Source organism: Chrysemys picta, chromosome 1, assembly GCF_011386835.1.
Source record: "Chrysemys picta bellii isolate R12L10 chromosome 1, ASM1138683v2, whole genome shotgun sequence".
NCBI classification, from domain to species: Eukaryota; Metazoa; Chordata; order Testudines; family Emydidae; genus Chrysemys; species Chrysemys picta.
In genome coordinates, this window is record NC_088791.1 from 94,377,010 (window position 1) to 94,394,140 (window position 17,131).

At 46.3% G+C, this 17,131-nt stretch overlaps 2 protein-coding genes across 3 annotated transcripts; one reads left to right on the forward strand and one right to left on the reverse strand.

Annotated features, from left to right (window-relative positions):
- Positions 1-2,469: 2,469 nt before the first annotated feature.
- Positions 2,470-12,713, forward strand: JOSD1 (Josephin domain containing 1). Of its 2 annotated transcripts, none has more exons than XM_005302508.5 (5): positions 2,470-2,628; positions 3,055-3,842; positions 8,342-8,470; positions 8,591-8,785; positions 10,329-12,713. In XM_005302508.5, the coding sequence occupies exons 2-5, from the start codon at positions 3,355-3,357 to the stop codon at positions 10,426-10,428; spliced, it is 912 nt and encodes a 303-aa protein (XP_005302565.1). In that variant the 5' UTR covers positions 2,470-2,628; positions 3,055-3,354; the 3' UTR covers positions 10,429-12,713. The 2 variants fall into 2 exon arrangements, with proteins under 2 accessions (XP_005302565.1, XP_065437110.1); XM_065581038.1 differs by having other exon boundaries at positions 2,486-2,519.
- A 302-nt stretch (positions 12,714-13,015) lies between these two features.
- On the reverse strand, positions 13,016-17,050 carry TOMM22 (translocase of outer mitochondrial membrane 22). The gene is made up of 4 exons (XM_005302507.5): positions 16,890-17,050; positions 16,626-16,744; positions 16,024-16,141; positions 13,016-13,738 (listed from the first exon to the last, which is right to left on the reverse strand). Exons 1-4 carry the CDS (start codon positions 16,989-16,991, stop codon positions 13,664-13,666), a joined length of 414 nt encoding a protein of 137 aa, XP_005302564.1. The 5' UTR covers positions 16,992-17,050; the 3' UTR covers positions 13,016-13,663.
- Positions 17,051-17,131: the final 81 nt, after the last annotated feature.

The window sequence follows — 17,131 nt, forward strand, 5'->3', positions numbered from 1 at the left end:
CTCAGGGCCCGGAGGAAGCCGGTGCCTGTGAAAGGAATCAACATGGACATTCTCACCACACATATCAGTATTAGCTTAAAAGTAAAACCTATGGGAACTGAGGTGTGACAAAAAAGCTGTTGGTCAGCAGGCAGGAGGGGAAGAGATAAGGAGAAAAGACCTTGGGGAGAAAAGAGATTGTAAATGTTATCTACATTAAAATTGGAAATAAAGGGGGGGAACTATCTTGAATTGATTTGTTAGCTAAAGTGGTAATTGGATCTGACATCATTTGTTAGTTAAAGGGTATAAAAGTAGGGTGACCAGATGTCCCGATTTTATAGGGACAGTCCCGATATTCGGGACTTTTTCTTATATAGGTGCCTATTACCCTCCACCCCTTGTCCTGATTTTTCACATTTTCTATATGGTCACCCTATATAAAAGAGTTGTGATTTTGAGGGTTCTTTGTCAGACCCTACCTGATCAGGCTGGAGCATGCTAGGATGAGATGGTTTCCCATAGGTCTGGCCTATTTGTAAGCATATTGATCAGCTGCTTATGAATACTTTATTTACTCCTGGGGGAATTCTGCACCAAACAATTAAAAATTCTGCACACAATATTTTATTTGTCTAAATAATACAATATAATCATGCCAGTTTCAATTATTTTGGTAATTTATTTCAAAATACCTGTCAACAAGTATGGCTGTAACAATACAGACAACAAAAAAGATTCAGGAAATGTTTCTTGACAAAGAGATTCCTTACTAGGCATATTAATACAGAACTTTGAATAATAATGCATTTAAACTACAATACAGAAACGTATTTCCCGCACCCCTCAGAAGCAGTGCAAAGGCTTGGGGAAGTCAGGGGTAACAAACAAAGGAGCTGAGGGAGAGGGAAGTAATTGCTGGGAAGGAGCCTGGGAGTGAACCTGAAAGGTTGTTGGGTATGGGTGGGAGAAATATGGAACAAGTTTTTTGGGGGTACTTGTGGCACCCTTCGGATGCATATGCATCCGAAGAAGTGGGCTGTAGTCCACGAAAGCTTATGCTCTAATAAATTTGTTAGTCTCTAAGGTGCCACAAATACTCCTGTTCTTTTATCATTAACAGGATATCATAGAATCATAGAATATCAGGGTTGGAAGGGACCTCAAGAGGTCATCTAGTCCAACCCCCTGCTCAAAGCAGGACCAATTCCCAGCTAAATCATCCCAGCCAGGGCCCAACTAGATAAATCACTGGATCTGATCTGGTATATCCCTATGGAAACTGAACTTCTGTCACACACCAGAGAAACAACAAGGAGTCTGGTGGCTCCTTAAAGACTAACAGATTTATTTGGGCATAAGCTTTCGTGGGTAAAAGCCTCACTTCTTCGGAAGCTTATGCCCAAATATATCTGTTAGTCTTTAAGGTGCCACCAGACTCCTTGTTGTTTTTGTAGATACAGACTAACACAGCTACCCCCTGATACTTGACCACAGAGAAGTAACTCCAGGTTAGGGCTGAGCCATATATGCAGATTGTGTATTTGCCAGTTTAAGATGTTCCCACTGTAAATCCAGAGGTATCCAAAGGGTTAAGCATGTCATCCAGATATGAGCTCCCTGCCAGAACTGTGCTTGCAACATTCCAGACATTGGTTTAATTTAAAAATAAAGAAAACTGCAACCCAGCAACAACAAATTACTCACACTCTTCTTCAGGGTTCATGACCACAGTAGAAAGTATTACTGTTATTGCATGTTAGTTACATCACATATGAAGGGGGGATGTGCAAAAGGAGGAAACAGAAAGGGTCAGAGTTAGAAAGCTGCAATATAATTTAGTTGGTGTTGGTCCTGCTTTGAGCAGGGGATTGGACTAGATGATCTCCTGAGGTCTCTTCTAACCGTAATATTCTATGATTCTAGTATCTATGCAACCCAGAGCTGGCACTAGGTATAATTAGACTAAGCAATTGCTTAGGCCCCAAACAGCAAAATGGAGCCCCCTATTCACTTTTTATTAAGGCATTGGGTATGGGGAGGCCTCACAAAATATTCCTGCTTTGGGCTTCCAATGGATGCAATCCCAGAACAGTGTGAAGACTGTGAGAGCTAGAGCAAGGAGGTCTCTGAGCTATCCATAGGCTGTAGTCTCTGTGCAAACCCAAAGCACCATGCATGGCTACAGGAGCTGTTAAATGGTGGTGCTGAGAGTCCAGCTCCTGCCCGGGCTGCAGCTCAAACTCTGTGCAGTGGCAAGGCACCGTGCAGAGTAACAGGCCAATACAAGGGGTCCGTAATCCACGGCGGCCTGTAGGGTCGATACACTAGCAGGGCACCAAGCAACACAGGCTGATGCAGTGGGTGACTAACCCATGGCCAGGCTGCAGGCTCTATGCACTGGCAGGGCACCGCGCAGGCTCGTGCTCCCTGGCCGCGGGGAGTCAGGTCAGCACTCGGCACAGCTGCGGGACATGAGGCGAGCAGATTGCAGTGACGTCATCCCTCGCATGGAACGGCGCCCTGAGCGTTGAGGCTGCGTAAGCGTGTGCGGGGCAGGGCCAGAGCACGCGCCTTACGCGGGGCGGGTTGGCCGCGCGCGTGCGCGGGGACACCTGGGGGTGGCTGTTGATCCGGGGCCGGCAGGCGGTGAGTAGGGGGCTCCCCGGGAGGGGGACACCGCGGCCGCTGCATCTCCCCGCCGGGCGGGACCAGCCCCCGCCCTGGGGACCCGCCCGGTCCCGCCGTGCCCCGGCTCTCCTCGGGCTTCGCCCTCATGTGGGGAGCGCCCCCTCCCCCGGGGGAACGGGCCCTGCCCCGCTGCCGCCCCCCGCGCGGGGCGAGCGCTCCCCGGCCACACGGTGCCTCAGGGCCGCGCTGGTGGGGGGCGCCCTGGCACTCGGCGCCAGAGTGTGGGGGCTGCCCGCTCCCGCTGCTCTCCGGGGGCATCGGGGTAGAAATGCCTCGAGCGGGCTCCCATTCCCCCCTCGCCCCACGGGAACCTGCCCTGGCCCGATGCGCTTTGTGCCACTGCTTTTTCCGACGGGCTAATCGAGGCTTCTCTTCCCTGCTTAGGAGCGTTTCAGGACTTGGCGAGGAGCTCCCGCCCTCACGCCTTGCGAGAGGCCGCTTCCCTCCCCAGCCCTTGGCATCTGCTTTTCAGGACACAGCCACTCCCAAAGGGATGGAGAAAGGCAGCTGAGACGCCCCCGAGGCTCCTGCAAACGGCCTCTCAGACTAGCCTCATCCTACCTAGTTTGGCTTCCTGGGGGTGGGCATTTCTTCCCAGCCTGCTCTGGACCCTTTTTAGCAGCGCAACAGATCAAAGGAGATGGAAGAAAAGGAGCGATGTGATAAATTCCAGCTGGTATCCTGATGCTAAGCGGATTTAAATCTTATTTTGATATTTTTGGGGAGGAGACAGAGGGAAGGAAATACCCCAACAGCAACTTTTTATGGGGTGGGGGAGGAGGGAGGGAGGGAAAAAATGATTCCTACGTGATTTTTGCAAGCAATCAATTACTAAACAAACTGAAGCACAAGAGGGTTTGCCAGCTGGAAGCAGGATTTGCCTGTAAAAGAAGGGATCAGTGGGCTCTTGTTTTGATTGCGGAGGTGGGGGAGAAACTTCAGACTCCTCTGTTTCTCACTATCTTCCCACAACTACCCTATGAAAAAATGAGTTGCGTGCCATGGAAAGGTGACAAAACCAAATCAGAGTCTCCTGAGCCACCACAGCTGGCACCACTGCGTATTTACCATGAGAAACAGCGTAGGGAGCTGTGTGCTCTCCATGCCCTCAATAATGTCTTCCAGGACAGCAACGCCTTCACCCGGGAAACACTGCAAGAGATTTTCCAGAGGTAGGGAGCACCCTGCACTAGCATTGTTAGTTCCCTTTTTGCACTTTATTGCTGGGATGAGTATCTGAAATACCCTTTGTGTGAGTGGCAAGGGGGAGAGGGAGGTTGTTCAGAATCTGACACTACTGAAGGCTGGACATGGCATCTTCTCTATTCTGTCACACATCTCCTATATTAATGATGGAAAAACCCTTATTTCCCCACCACCACACCACACACCATTTCCTGTCCCTCATACTGTTCAGGCTGTCGCTTTGGGGTGCAAGGACTCAGTTGCAGATGCCCTTATGTAATAGGCCAGCTGTAATTGTCTCTCCCTCCCCAATGCTCTTTCCTAGTGTTTCCCAAATTTCTCCCTTCCTGTTTTTTTAAAAGGTAAATTATTCCCATCAAAATACTTTGTTTGCCTTGTGGTCATGTGGTTGGCCTGAGAGTGGGGAGGGTAGGAGAGGACTGAAAAACAGGTCAGAATGAAAAAAATTTGATGTAGTTCTGTCCAAAAACTTCTAAACAGCTGCAAGTTAGAGCCTATGTCTACTTCCTATGGTGTTCTGTGATCAAATGAGTGATTCTTGGTGTTCATTTATGAATGAAATATTATTGCCTTTATATTTTCACACAGGCAAGGTCCTGTATACTCTGGCAAGCTGGATCTAAATTCTGCAGCTAGGTCCCTGTGATCTGACACATTGTGGTGCAAATCCTGCAGCAGTTTTGGATAACTTTTTTTAAATATGGAGTTTTTTGTTTAAATATGAAAAGAAATAATCCAGGCAATAGTCTTGATTTTATGATAAAATTCAAAGTATTTTATGCTTTTCCTATATTTTCATGGGAGCGCTTGTGAATACTACTCTGAAAGTCACTTAACTCCATCAATATACTAAAGGGAATCCCCTTTGATTCTCCATCTCTATCCATAGTAGTCATTGCAGATTAATCTAATTTAGGCTGGAGGTCCATTACCAGACTCTGATAGTCTGGAATATGTGAGAAGCCAAGCTCCATGTAAATAAATGTTCTGGAACTTCATGTCAGGGGACGTGACCTAAAGTCCTTTTTGCCATTGATCAAGGTTTGTGTAGCCCCCATATGCTGACAACACAATAGCAGTGTTCTGTATCAATGAGCAGGGATGTGTTTTTCCCATGGCTACTCTTCTGAGACACAGCAGCAGTCCCATGAGAATGGTATCCGGCTCACCCATATATCTTTCTTTGATTGACTGTAACACATTTTCTTTTCCAATCTTAAATCAGACTACAATACTATAATGAGTAGTCTTCAAAATGGACCATAATTAACATACTGATCAAGAAGTGGAGCTGTCCATCAGTAGTCCGCAATGAAAAGTGCTGGTGGTTTTGTTCCAGCACAGGAACAGAACTTAATCATGGATGCATTTCTATTGGACTTGGCTTCTGTGTTGAAAGATCTTTCTCAGAAGTGGAAGAGGTTTTGCATATGGGCAGTGGAAAAGAACCTGTCTCCATGCTCTGCCTCCATTGTATCTATCTTGGATTACTTGCTGAACTTAACTGAAGGCAAGGAGAGGTTGAAGAACTACATGCCATCTTCAGCATACTGTGCTTCAGGTGACAGTTCCACTGTCTTCAATCATCTCACTGTGTCATTAGATTCCCTAGAGGTTTAGTGAATGTATCCGCACCAAACAATGAACTTATTGAACATGGGATCTGAACTTGGTGGTGACAAAACTAATGACTTACCCTTTGAGTCCTTACCAGTCACCAAAGACGGCCTTTGTAACTGTAATCACATCTACAAGAAGAGTTATTGAATTGCAGGCTTTAATAGTTGAACCCCCCTTCATTGTATTCCATAGAGACAAAATGTGTCCTACATATTCATCCCAAATATATTGCAAAATTTGGGACCAGACTTCCATCTGGATTAGACCTGGTATGGACCTCATGTCCTGGTATTCTTCTTCAGACCTTATTCCTATTCACAAGAAGTTAGATTGCATACCCTAGATGTCGAGTCTTCTATTTGCATATACACACAACATCTGTCAAAGAGGACTAGTTTGTGTTCTGAGACCTGATTAGTCAGGATGACAGTACCTTATGGTCTTGGGGCTTACTCCATTAAGGCTATTGCACATCAGTGACATACTTCCATAACAATTCCATTTTATAAATCTGTAGGACAGCTACCTGGAATTCTACGTGTATACGTACACAGCTGTATTTGTACAGTTTGGAATCTAGATCGCATACTCTGTTTTGGGAGTGCAGCTCTGCATTCCTTGTGTAATTAAACTCAGCTGATCTCTCTGTGGGTTCTACACCACATGCTAGGTGCACACACTAGTAGGAATACATAGAAGCAGTTCTCAAAGAGGAAATTTTACTCACTGGTAACAGTTTGTATGTTACCTCCACATATTTATACAACCTTCCCACTTTCCTTTTCTTCTCTGAATTCTACTCCTCCGGAAAGAACAAAAGTGGTTGTAGCCTTACAGCTCTCTTATAAATGTGGGCACTGTTTATAGAATGTAAGCTCTCTGGGGCAGGGTCTTGTTCTCTTTTTGTGTGTGTTTTGTTTTGTTTGTACAGCGCCTAGCACAGTGGGGTTCTGGTCTGTGATTGGGGCTTCTAGGTGCTATTATTTCTATTATCATGATGCTTAGCAGCACCAGCCTGCATGTCATATGAGTGTAAATATGCAGAGTCAATATTCTTGAAGAAGTACAGTTAAGTGTTGGAAGTGGATATCCTGGAAGAGTTGTGGCCAACTACGTGTGATATGCAGCTTTTGTATGACCAGTAAAAGCCAGTTGAAGTTTTGGGACCATAATTACTTGTGAGTGTTGCTGCCTCTCTTTTTGGCACAGTAATATGCTGACCATGTTGAAAGAAGCAGTAATTTGACCCTTGCTCAGAAACACACCAGTAGTATTAGTAGCCTTTCCTATTAACACCTTATTTCAAGCCTTCCCTCCCTTTTATAGGCCCATCACTTTTGGGTTGGATTATGCCAACATAAGCTACTGTGGCTGCCTCTGAAGACTACCAAGAAGCTTATGTTAGTGCAAAATGCTGCCCACTTAGGCCCTGATGGCTTGGGACCTAGTTGTGTGAAAAGCTGCCTCTCCCCTCCTGGTGTCAAGGGCTTTATGGTGGAATGCTCTAGCATCAGGGTATTTTTAGTGGACAGCCTTAGCCTGCACAAGTTGTTCCATCTGGCTGTCCACCAAAGTTTGATGGCCTTCAGGGCACAGTGTAAGAACCAAGCAGGCATCTCTGCTCCCCCAGCCATGTGGGAGGAAGAGCAGGAGCTCCTGGGGATGGGGCTAATATGTGGGTGACTTTTCCAGCTGGAGCCAGACACAGAAGCACTGGAAGCAGCAACCTTTGGATGCTAGTGTTGTCATCAAACTAATTTCTTCAATCTGACCTCTGCTGATTTGACTATCTTACTCCAACTGCCTCCCACCCCTTTTTCTTATGGATCTTCTGTGGTTAGCTGCACTTCTCAGCTATTGGCCCTCCTCAGTTACTCCTCCCCTCTCTCTTTCGCTGCCTCCATCCCTTCCCTATTCCCTCATTCCTTCCTGCCTTCTCCTCACTGCAAATCATATTTAAAAAAAAAATACAGAACAATAACAAAATGTAATTAACTGGATATTTGCCAACCATCACTCTAACTGGCCTGCTTGTATGATATATGCCTTCCCACTTTGCCCTGTGCCTTGTTTATTGAGATTGTAAGCTCTTTGGTGGGGAGACTGTCTGCCTATATGTTTGCACAGTACATAACATGATGGAACCCTGATCCTGATTGTGGCTGCTGTTGCGGTGCTATCATAATACAAACAAATAATAATGTCTAGGCAAGCTTCTGAGTGAATGTTTAAATGGCAGCGAAGAGAGATTTACTCACCAGCAAGCTTAGCTGTTGAGCTATTATTGTAATAGCATTGACAGTTGGTCCATCTAGTGGTGGTACTGCTTGTTTTAATAGGTTCCCAGATGCTACAGTGATGGATTTTATATACATGTGTACTTCTTCCTTGGCAAACATGAAAACATACCAGCAGCCAAACCACTCTAGGGTGCTGTGAGTTCATCCTTTCTTATGAGTTTAGTAGGGTCAGACCCAGTCAATACCAGTACTCTTTGGAGGCTTCCTATCTAAATGACATTACCCTTTTCCTTTTTAGTCAGGGCTGAACCAATACCTTGTCAATTTCTCTGCCTGCTGGGTAAGAGAGAACAGACTAGTTCAGGTTGAAGATGCCAGGCTCGGCCAGTTGTCCGATTGGGATTTTGAACTGTGAGGATGTATAATAAATCGGATTGCACAACCTTCCCATTGAATCCTCACCTTTCAGCTGAACTTTGTATTAAAAATGCATGGGATACAGGTACAACAACCAGTGCCACTTCTAACTAGAATATGGATGCGTGAGCCTGGGAGACGGATGCAATGAACTCCTGCAACAGTATTCTTTCACTTTGTGTTCACAGACTGTCTCCCAACACCATGGTGACACCACACAAGAAGAGCATGCTGGGAAACGGGAACTACGATGTGAATGTCATCATGGCAGCGCTTCAGACCAAAGGCTATGAAGCAGTTTGGTGGGACAAGCGCAGGTACTAAGAACTAGCTTTTAATTGCTATAGTTTGGGAGAGAGCTGCCTTGTGCTAGGGTTTATAACCAAGGAAGTAGGAGAAATAACTGAATACCATCTCTGCTCTCTCTGCTTGCCCAGGGATGTTAATGTCATTGCCCTCTCTAATGTGATGGGCTTCATCATGAATCTGCCCTCCAGCCTCTGCTGGGGTCCCCTGAAGCTCCCCCTTAAACGACAGCACTGGATCTGCGTCCGGGAGGTGGGAGGCACCTACTACAATCTCGACTCCAAACTCAAGATGCCAGAGTGGATTGGAGGTGAAAGTGAGCTCAGGTGAGTCTCCTTCCATCAAAATCCCCTACTCCTAGCCCTATTACAAATTAAGCATCTGCCTTTAACACCTAGTATCTGGTACAATACAGTTCATGCTTTACCGCCACGGTAGAGTGGCATGAATTCTGATAGCAAAGACTGAAGAATGGGAATGAAATTCATATGCCCCTCCTGGATCTTACCCCATGTGTCTCATTTCTGTGAAGCTAAGAAAACAATTTAGCTAATAGGAGACTTCAAAGTTCAGGAGAGCCTGGGCTTCCTTCCTATGGCTGCTGGTTTTGTCACCATGATGATTGTAGATTAACCCAGATGGTTAATTTGTGGTGACACCTGTAATGGACCGACCCAGCATGCTCTATCATGTTTCTTTAGATGGGGAGCACTTGTTAGGGTTCCACTGATAGTCAGTTATTGTGTGTGTCCAACAGAGAGAGGATTTAATTTGAAAAATGCAGCTTTTTTCCTTAAACCATTTCTACAATGGCTAATTGAGCCTCTGCCCATTTTCCTGTTCTTTCTGAGATCCAGGTGGCACTTCTGTGCTTGTGCTAAATTTTCCATGTCTTTCACATTAGAGTGTAAAATTGTGGTTCTTACCGTTCATGGTTAATGAAGATTTGTGGCATTTGCTCCTCACATGCCGAAAACCATAATGATTAGCCTTGATGCCCCAGATAAATTGATTCCAGTTCGGGGAACTGTGCTCTAGCAACGTCTGTAGAGCTGGTCGTGCCAATCAAGAATTAGTGAATTGAATGACATCCTGACAACCTAAAATTCCATGTGTGTAACTTTCAGTAGAGAATTAATTCACTCCTATGATTGCTGCTTAATACTGCTGGTTTGGAATGGTTAATGTTTCAGTCTCAAAATTGTTGCATTTCAGCATTAAGTGAATGATTCCTGTGTATAACATTTTGGGAACTTTTTTTGGCAAAATATAAGGGAAATTTAAAATTTTTATTTTCATATTATTTGTCCTTCTATCTTTGCTATTGGATAAATCACTGAGTCAGAGAGGCTGAAAAAAATGCATCAGATCCCAGTTCATAGACTGCCAGTAATCATTCTGTGTCACTAGGTTTACCATGTCATCCTTCTGTTTCCTCCCAGTCACCCCACCTTGGGAGGGGAGGAGGGGGAAGTGCTTTGAAATTGATGAGATTGCTGATCTCTGAAACTTAAAGAGGACAGTTTGTTTCAGTTGCGCTACATCTTGCCAATTCACAAGAATAGGTGTGCGTGTCCTTGGAGAACGGGCAAGATTTTTTTGTATAAACTCTAATAATGAAGTTAACTATGCCCATGTAGTTCTGAAATAACCTGCCAAGTGGTGTATAGATCTAATTAGAATTTTAATATGTAGTAAGAAAAGTGATTGTAAAAAATGACCTCTTCACCTATTATCTTCCTACGTATGTTGTCACATCTGCTTATTTAATAAGTCTTTACTCCTATAGGGCTTTGCAGAGCCAATACTACTTATTCTGGATTTTGTTGTTGTTTCACCTCACTTTTGCCCTTCTTCCCATTTCCACAGGAAATTTTTGAAACACCAGCTGAGAGGAAAGAACTGTGAACTTCTGCTGGTGGTGCCAGAGGAGGTGGAAGCACATCAGAGCTGGAGAGCTGACATGTGACCTGGATTTGCCCTGTCCTTTCTCACTACAGCTCCAGTCCCTCCCCCCACAACCCCCTGATGTCCTCTGGCCTGGATAATGGGTGCCCTAGCTCTTTTCCTCTGGAACTTCCTTTCATTGGTCTCTTTTCTTTCCCTATTGATGGTGCAATAGGACAGTGGCATAGGGTATTGTGGGGGCCGAAATGGAGGAGGAAGGAAGCCAGTCACTTTTTAATGAGGAGAGGGAGTTCTATGCTTTTAAACTGATTACCTTGCATAGTGCTCTTTAAAATAAGCTTTGGGGATAAGGTGTTTGGAACACTCTGCTGATTCTTCCCCATACCCCCAATATCTTAAAGACTAATTGTGGTTGGACACTACTCCCTCCAGACTTAACAAAACTTCTTTGGATGGAAGGTGTCAAGCATGCTGCCTCCTCTCTGAAACAGTCTCTACCCCCAAAGCAAACTATGCTGGATACATTTGCAAATCATGGGGGACTCTCAGGAAACTGTTGAACACTAGCAATGGTATGGTGCTCTGTAGAATCTCCTGTTTAGTGAGGGTATGTTCCAAGGGTTAGGGACAACCTATCTTTAAAGAAACTCTTGGGGTAGGTTGGGGGATTCTTCTCTAATGTTTTTAGGGACTTTTGTTATGCAGATGGCTTAGATGCTTCTTTGGATAGGGCAGGGCAGGCTGATTAGGGAGTAGAAGTAGTAACAAGTTTAGGCTGGTGCAGAAGCATCACATCTGGAGTGAGAGAGGCCACCGGAGGCTTGTAGGGGGTTTTCATTGGTGCGGTATATAACATCTTAATTGTACCTGTATGTGCACTTGTTAGTTCAGGAGCTGATTGCAGAGAAGGGAATAAAACTGAAGGTGTTTAAGAGGAAGGAGGGAGTCGTTTCCTCTTATTTTCCTCCTCTGGGGAAGACTAGCCATGGCCATGAGAGAGGAAGAAAGAGGGTGGAGAAACTCTTCTACAAATAAACTAGGAGTTACGCAAAGCAAAATCAAAGAGAGGCATTGCAATTCTAGATTTCTCTGCCTCCTGTCGTCATCAGCAGTTACTGGGAGAGATGCGTACAGGGATCATGAGAGAGTCTTCCTGATGGTAAAGGCAGATTGGCTAGCATGGTAGCTGAACAAAGTACTTCGGTTTTGGCTGACAGACATTCCCCTGACTGCTGAGTCACCTCACCCTCTGTTCCCTCCTGCAGAGAAAAGTGACTAAGAGACAGGGAGACTCGAGTAGAATTCTTTCACTCAGTGTTTTTTCCTATGCCACCAGGTGCTGGGTGTAGTTTAATCATTCCTTCCGCAGCAGAAAGAGGAAAGGGTGAGTTTGGGATGAATTTCACACTACTATTGACTCTTCCTGGTCAAGATATGTTACGACTGTTTGTCTCATTTCCTAATGCACATGCTGTCCTCCTGGTTATAACAGCAAGTGTAGAACAGTGATGGAAACCACCCTGGGTAAGCCAGTGTCTGAAGCTAAACTTACAAACCACCAAAGCCTTCCCTTTGCAACAGAAAACAGAGGCCATGTGGCAACAGGACAAGAGTGATGGTGTGGTCAACCCTGGACATCCTACAGGCACCATGCTGCAGCCTCCTGACAACACATTGGCAGTGGCTCTTCTGCACATTCTACAGTCCAAACCCAATGTTTCTATTTCTACAAGAGCCCTACTTCCTTCTTACCACCACATTCCAGTGACCAAAACCAGCTGGCAGAATTTTTAAACACATCACAAGCAGGAATTCTGCTTATGACTTGAAGCCATTTTCTAAAAGGGAAGGGAAAAAAAATCAACAGCAAAAGAATTTTCTATGCTGATTAAAATCACACTTTGGAGAGACCCTGTTTGCTTGGAAGCCGCAAGCCAATGGATCAGTGCACAATATGCAAAGATGTTTTAAAAACATTGTAGGGCTGCCTCCCTATATTTGTATCTAATGTCACTGCTTAACCCCCAGGGAAAGGGTGTGATCCAGCTGCTCAGGAAAAGGGAAACTGTATGATCACATCCCTGGGGAATAGTGCTGTGGTGACAGAGGGAGGGGAAACAGACTAATCCCACTGCTTAGGAGTGGGGAAGCCCATGTTTGTTTTTTTGCTTGTTTGGTTTTGTTATAGCCTTGTCTTGGGTTTGTTTACAGAGATGTATTTTGTTTAACCAAATATTAAAAATGGAAAAATCTCCATATAAAGTGTCCTGTCACTTCTGTGTGTTCAGCTGAATTGTTCTGTAACATGGTATGTAAAGGAAAAAATAAATTGTTCTTTGTTATGAAGTTGTGGCCTTCTTGGGAGAAACTACCTTCATCAAACTGCTTCTGAACTCTGATCCTGAACCATCTAGTTGACTATAGGTAACCCTAGGATACCACTCCTGAGACATTGCTAAGTTATCCAAAATTTCTTACCTATCTAAGCTGTCTTAAGGTGGAACCATCTCATCTCCCACCCCATCACAGCTAACACTGTGTACATAAAACTAGAGGCTAACCACCCATCTGGGTGCAAAGCTGCAACATCTCTTCTAATTTTCCATTAGTATCTGGGGGGACAAGGGATGTCTATTAAACACACCATGTTTGGGTTGAATTTATTTAATACTTAATACAAAAAAGTATGCAGCTGATTTCCAAAATGTAGTTGTTTTATGATGCAAACAGAATCAGCTCTGTCTTTAACCAAATGTACTCCCCTTTCCTCCTCCAACAAAAGAAATTGCAAGGAAAATATTTGAAAACAAGTTTTCCCCACAGGGCTCAGATGAAACTTACTACCCTTTGTGATCCACTCTGCCTCTTGGTAAATACACGCCTTCCTTTCTATCGGTGGCCTCTTCTGCCCTTGATTTAGCCAGGAGAAATACAGGATTTTCTTTTGATTGCAGAATTTACTGAACAAACTGGCCAGAACCTAACTTGTGGCCTAAGGTAAGGAGTCCACAGCAGGAGCTTTTCATTTTAAAGTCTCTAACTGCTTGCTGCATGGACTAATTGGATAAAAGGAAAAACTTGTGACCTCTGGAGGGGAAGCTACAGGGAGAAGCCCATCAAAAAAAAAAACGGTCCAGGAGAGGGGATTTTGCCCCATTATGGATAGGTCAGTGTCCTAAAGTTTAAAAAAAAAAAAAGGGGGGGGGGGGAAATGCCCACCCTGACAAACCAACAGTTCAAATGAATCAATGTTGAGGTCTCTCCATGTGATATGGATCTGAAGCAGCTTTTGGAAGTTAGATCTTTCCAGAAAGTGGAGGCAGGGCCCCTGGCATACTTCCAGACAGCCCTGTAGTGGGTCCTAAGAGAATCTGCAAGAGATGATACTGGGTTAAAAAAAACTATTCAAATTAACTATAAAGATTGAAAACAGCATAGCACCCCTCCCTCCCTGCCCCCAGAGTTCCAGTAAGGAGAAGGTTTAGCACCTCCAATAATAAGGGCTCCACATTTGTGACTGGGCAACAAAATGGTAGATGAAATTCAGTGTTGATAAATGCAAAGTAATGCATATTGGAAAACAATCTCAACTATACATACAACATGATGGGGACTAAATTAGCTGTTACCATTCAAGAAAGATCTTGGAGTCATGGATAGTTCTCTGAAAACATGCATTCAATGGGTGCAGCAGCAGACAAAAAAAGCTAACAATGTTATGTGGAGAGATTAAAAAGATTGGGACTGTTCAGCTCAGAAAAGAGACAATAGAGGTCTATAAAATCATGAACGGTGAGGAGAAAATGAATAAGGAAGTGTTATTTACCACTTCGCATAACCCCCAAATCAGCGGTCACCCAATGCAATTAATAGGCAGCAGGTTTAAAACAAAAGGAAGTACTTCACACAACACACAGTCAGTCTATGGAAATTGTTGCCAGGGGATGTTGTGAAGGGCAAAAGTATAATTGGGACAACGGGGAATGGATCACTCAATTGCCTTGTTCTGTTTATTCCCTCCAAAGCATTTGGCATTGGCCACTGTCGGAAGACAGGATACTGGGCTAGATGGACCATTGGTCTGGCCCAGTATGGCCGTTCTTATGTTTTTAACTCACTCTGCAGGGCTGAGAGTGCAATACTCCTGTCACTTTGCAATACCATTCCCCCTCTGCTATGACAGCTAACTTAACTGCTGTAGACTTATTCAGATAGCAAAGGGAAAAGAAGACATCTCACCCTAGTACTCTTAGTCAAGGGTATCAAACGTGGCCCATGAGCTGTATCAGGCCTATGATGTATTTGATGGCTGCATGATATACTCAGGTTGTGCAGAATCTAAACCAGTGGTGGGCAACCTACGGGCCGCACGCAGCCCATCAGGGTAATCCGCTGGCGGACCACGAGACAGTGTTTACATTGACCGTCCACAGACACGGCTGTTCACAGTTCCCGGCCAATGGGAGCTGTGGGAAGTGGCGGCCAGTACGTCCCTGTGGCCCCACGCCGCTTCCCGTAGCGCCCATTGTCTGGGAACGGCAAACCACAGCCACTGGGAGCTGCGGGTTGCTGGGCCTGTGGACGGTCAATGTAAACAGTCTTGTGGCCCGCCAGTGGATTGCCCTGAAGGGCCAAAGTTTGCCCACCACTGATTTAAGAGCTCTTCCCCCACACTCCAGCCTAAGTTCCCTCTAAGCTGTGCGGCTACGCAGCAGGCTATCAAGGTCTATGCAGGCATGCAGCGGGGAAAGGCTCTCTTGCCCAGCCCCAGGCTGCTGTGGCGTCCTCTCTCCCCACCACAGCCCCAAGGCAGCCTGTACCCCAAACCCCTGATCCCTGGCTCCACTACAGAGCCCACATCTCCAGCCAGAGCCCTTTGCCCCTCCACCCCCACTCCTAAGCCTCCTCCCACACTCCGAACTCCTCGGACCCACCCCCGCCATACATCACCTCTATATTGGTGCACATAACAAAATTCATTCCGCACATAGATGTAAAAAATGAGAGGGAACATTGCCCCCAGCCCAAATCAGCTTTTAGCCCTCACTGCTGCAAAGAGCACCTTCCACATAATAACTAAATGTCAGCTGCCTGAATCTGCAGAGAGCTTGGAACAATGAGTCAGAGTGATGAATTCCCCTTCCCCCTTTTAATCTGATTGAAGTAGCCACTGTAAAAATCCAGTGATGACATGCCAACGTCAGCATTAACTGATAACTCTAGCAGATGGAATGGGGTAGTGGGTGCGAGTGCAGCCTTGAGGGGAGAGAGTTGCTAGGAATAAAAAAATGAATAAAAACTTTAGTTACTACATAAAAGCTATATTGCCCCTTTGATCTCTGTGTGAACCTCCCACTGACATCAGTGGGATTTGTGCTGTGGATTGAGGATAATATGCCATCCTGAATTTATGCCCTGGCCCACGGACCATAATTGAACATTAAATCAAGCCCTGTCCTCTCTGCTAAATGAGTTTGAAACTGCTGGTATTAGAAAAAGAATGGGGGGAATCCTGGTGACTCAAGCAAGACAAGGTTTATGAAGCCCCCAAAACCCCATCATCATCTGCTAATCTCTATGTTGCAAGGCAACCAAAGAGTATTAGCCTGTGTTCATGGATTGCAATGGAGAAAGGGTCTTGAGGTTTCAGGCTCACCTGTCGCTGCTGCAGCTGCTGCTGTTGCTCCATCTGCAGTTTCTCAGTTTCAAATACAACAGGAAGAACGAGGATCATGAAGGAGGTACTCCCAATCCACAAAGCTGCCCTGGAGAATCTAGAGAGAAAAAATAATCATGACAGAAAAATCTTGTTTTCCCTTCTCCTTTTATATGGGACAGCCCCCTGTTCCCCTCCTGCCTCTACAAAGGGAGGACCAAGAGAAACTCCCATACAGCTCTGCCTGGGTACCTCAATCCTGATTTGGACTAATTTTTGATATTCCAGTGTTGCACACTCCACGTAGCTCTGCCAAAGTACCTGAACCTAATCTGTAGTCGCCTTTGCTATGCCAGTCCCGGCTCCCATACTCTGCTGTATGCTTTAGCAGGATGTGTAGCGTTACTACACACACCTTCAGCACAATCTGCGCTGCCCACTGACGCTCGCACACAAACCCAACAACCGGTGGCAGGGGCAGAGAACGCAGCACCGGCAGCGCGGTATCTGATTGGTGACCTGAACAAAGCCACGCGGCTCCGACAACCCGCCCCCGCCCGGGACAGCCAGACCCAGCCACGCCCCCGGCGCCGCCTTCTCACCGGTACATTCTCTGGGCCACAGAGAGGGACAGATCGAAGGTAGCTCCCGCCGCGGTCCGGACGCTCTCCGGGAACATCTCGGTCAGGCCCCAGAGCCGCTCGCTCAGGGTCTCGTCCAGCTGGGGGAGGACAGGCTCGGAGTCAGACCCGTGAGATGCCGCTGGGAACGGCCCCTGCCCTGCGCCCCCCACGCCCGGGGTCACCCCAGCCTCGCACATGGAGCCCGCGGACGGCTCCGCTCCCCCTGCTCCGCCACCCCGGTACCTCGTCGTCGTCCTCCAGCTCCTCCTCCAGCTCCTCCGCCTGGCCCGGGCCGCTCTTGGGCAGCAGCAGCTCCTCGGCGGACAGGGGCGACGCGGCGGCCATGGCTGCAACCAGGACAGAGGGGGAGACACCGGAACCGGAAGAGAGCCGACGAGATGGAGGCCCGGGCAGCGGACAGAGAGACACCGAAAGGGAGGCGAGCGACAGTCACGCGGGAGGGGGTGAGAGCGGCCTCTAGTGGT

Bases quoted from the DNA above. Each gene is read 5' to 3' on its own strand.
- JOSD1 (XM_005302508.5), top strand. From the start codon at position 3,355: ATGCTAAGCGGATTTAAATCTTATTTTGATATTTTTGGGGAGGAGACA. The intron at 3,843-8,341 runs GTAGGGAGCACC...TTGTGTTCACAG, and splicing joins CTGCAAGAGATTTTCCAGAG to ACTGTCTCCCAACACCATGG. The intron at 8,471-8,590 runs GTACTAAGAACT...CTGCTTGCCCAG, and splicing joins GTTTGGTGGGACAAGCGCAG to GGATGTTAATGTCATTGCCC.
- TOMM22 (XM_005302507.5), bottom strand. From the start codon at position 16,991: ATGGCCGCCGCGTCGCCCCTGTCCGCCGAGGAGCTGCTGCTGCCCAAG. The intron at 16,142-16,625 runs GTGAGAAGGCGG...TTTTCTCTCTAG, and splicing joins GTGGCCCAGAGAATGTACCG to ATTCTCCAGGGCAGCTTTGT. The intron at 13,739-16,023 runs GTGAGCCTGAAA...CATCTCTTGCAG, and splicing joins AGCAGCTGCAGCAGCGACAG to ATTCTCTTAGGACCCACTAC.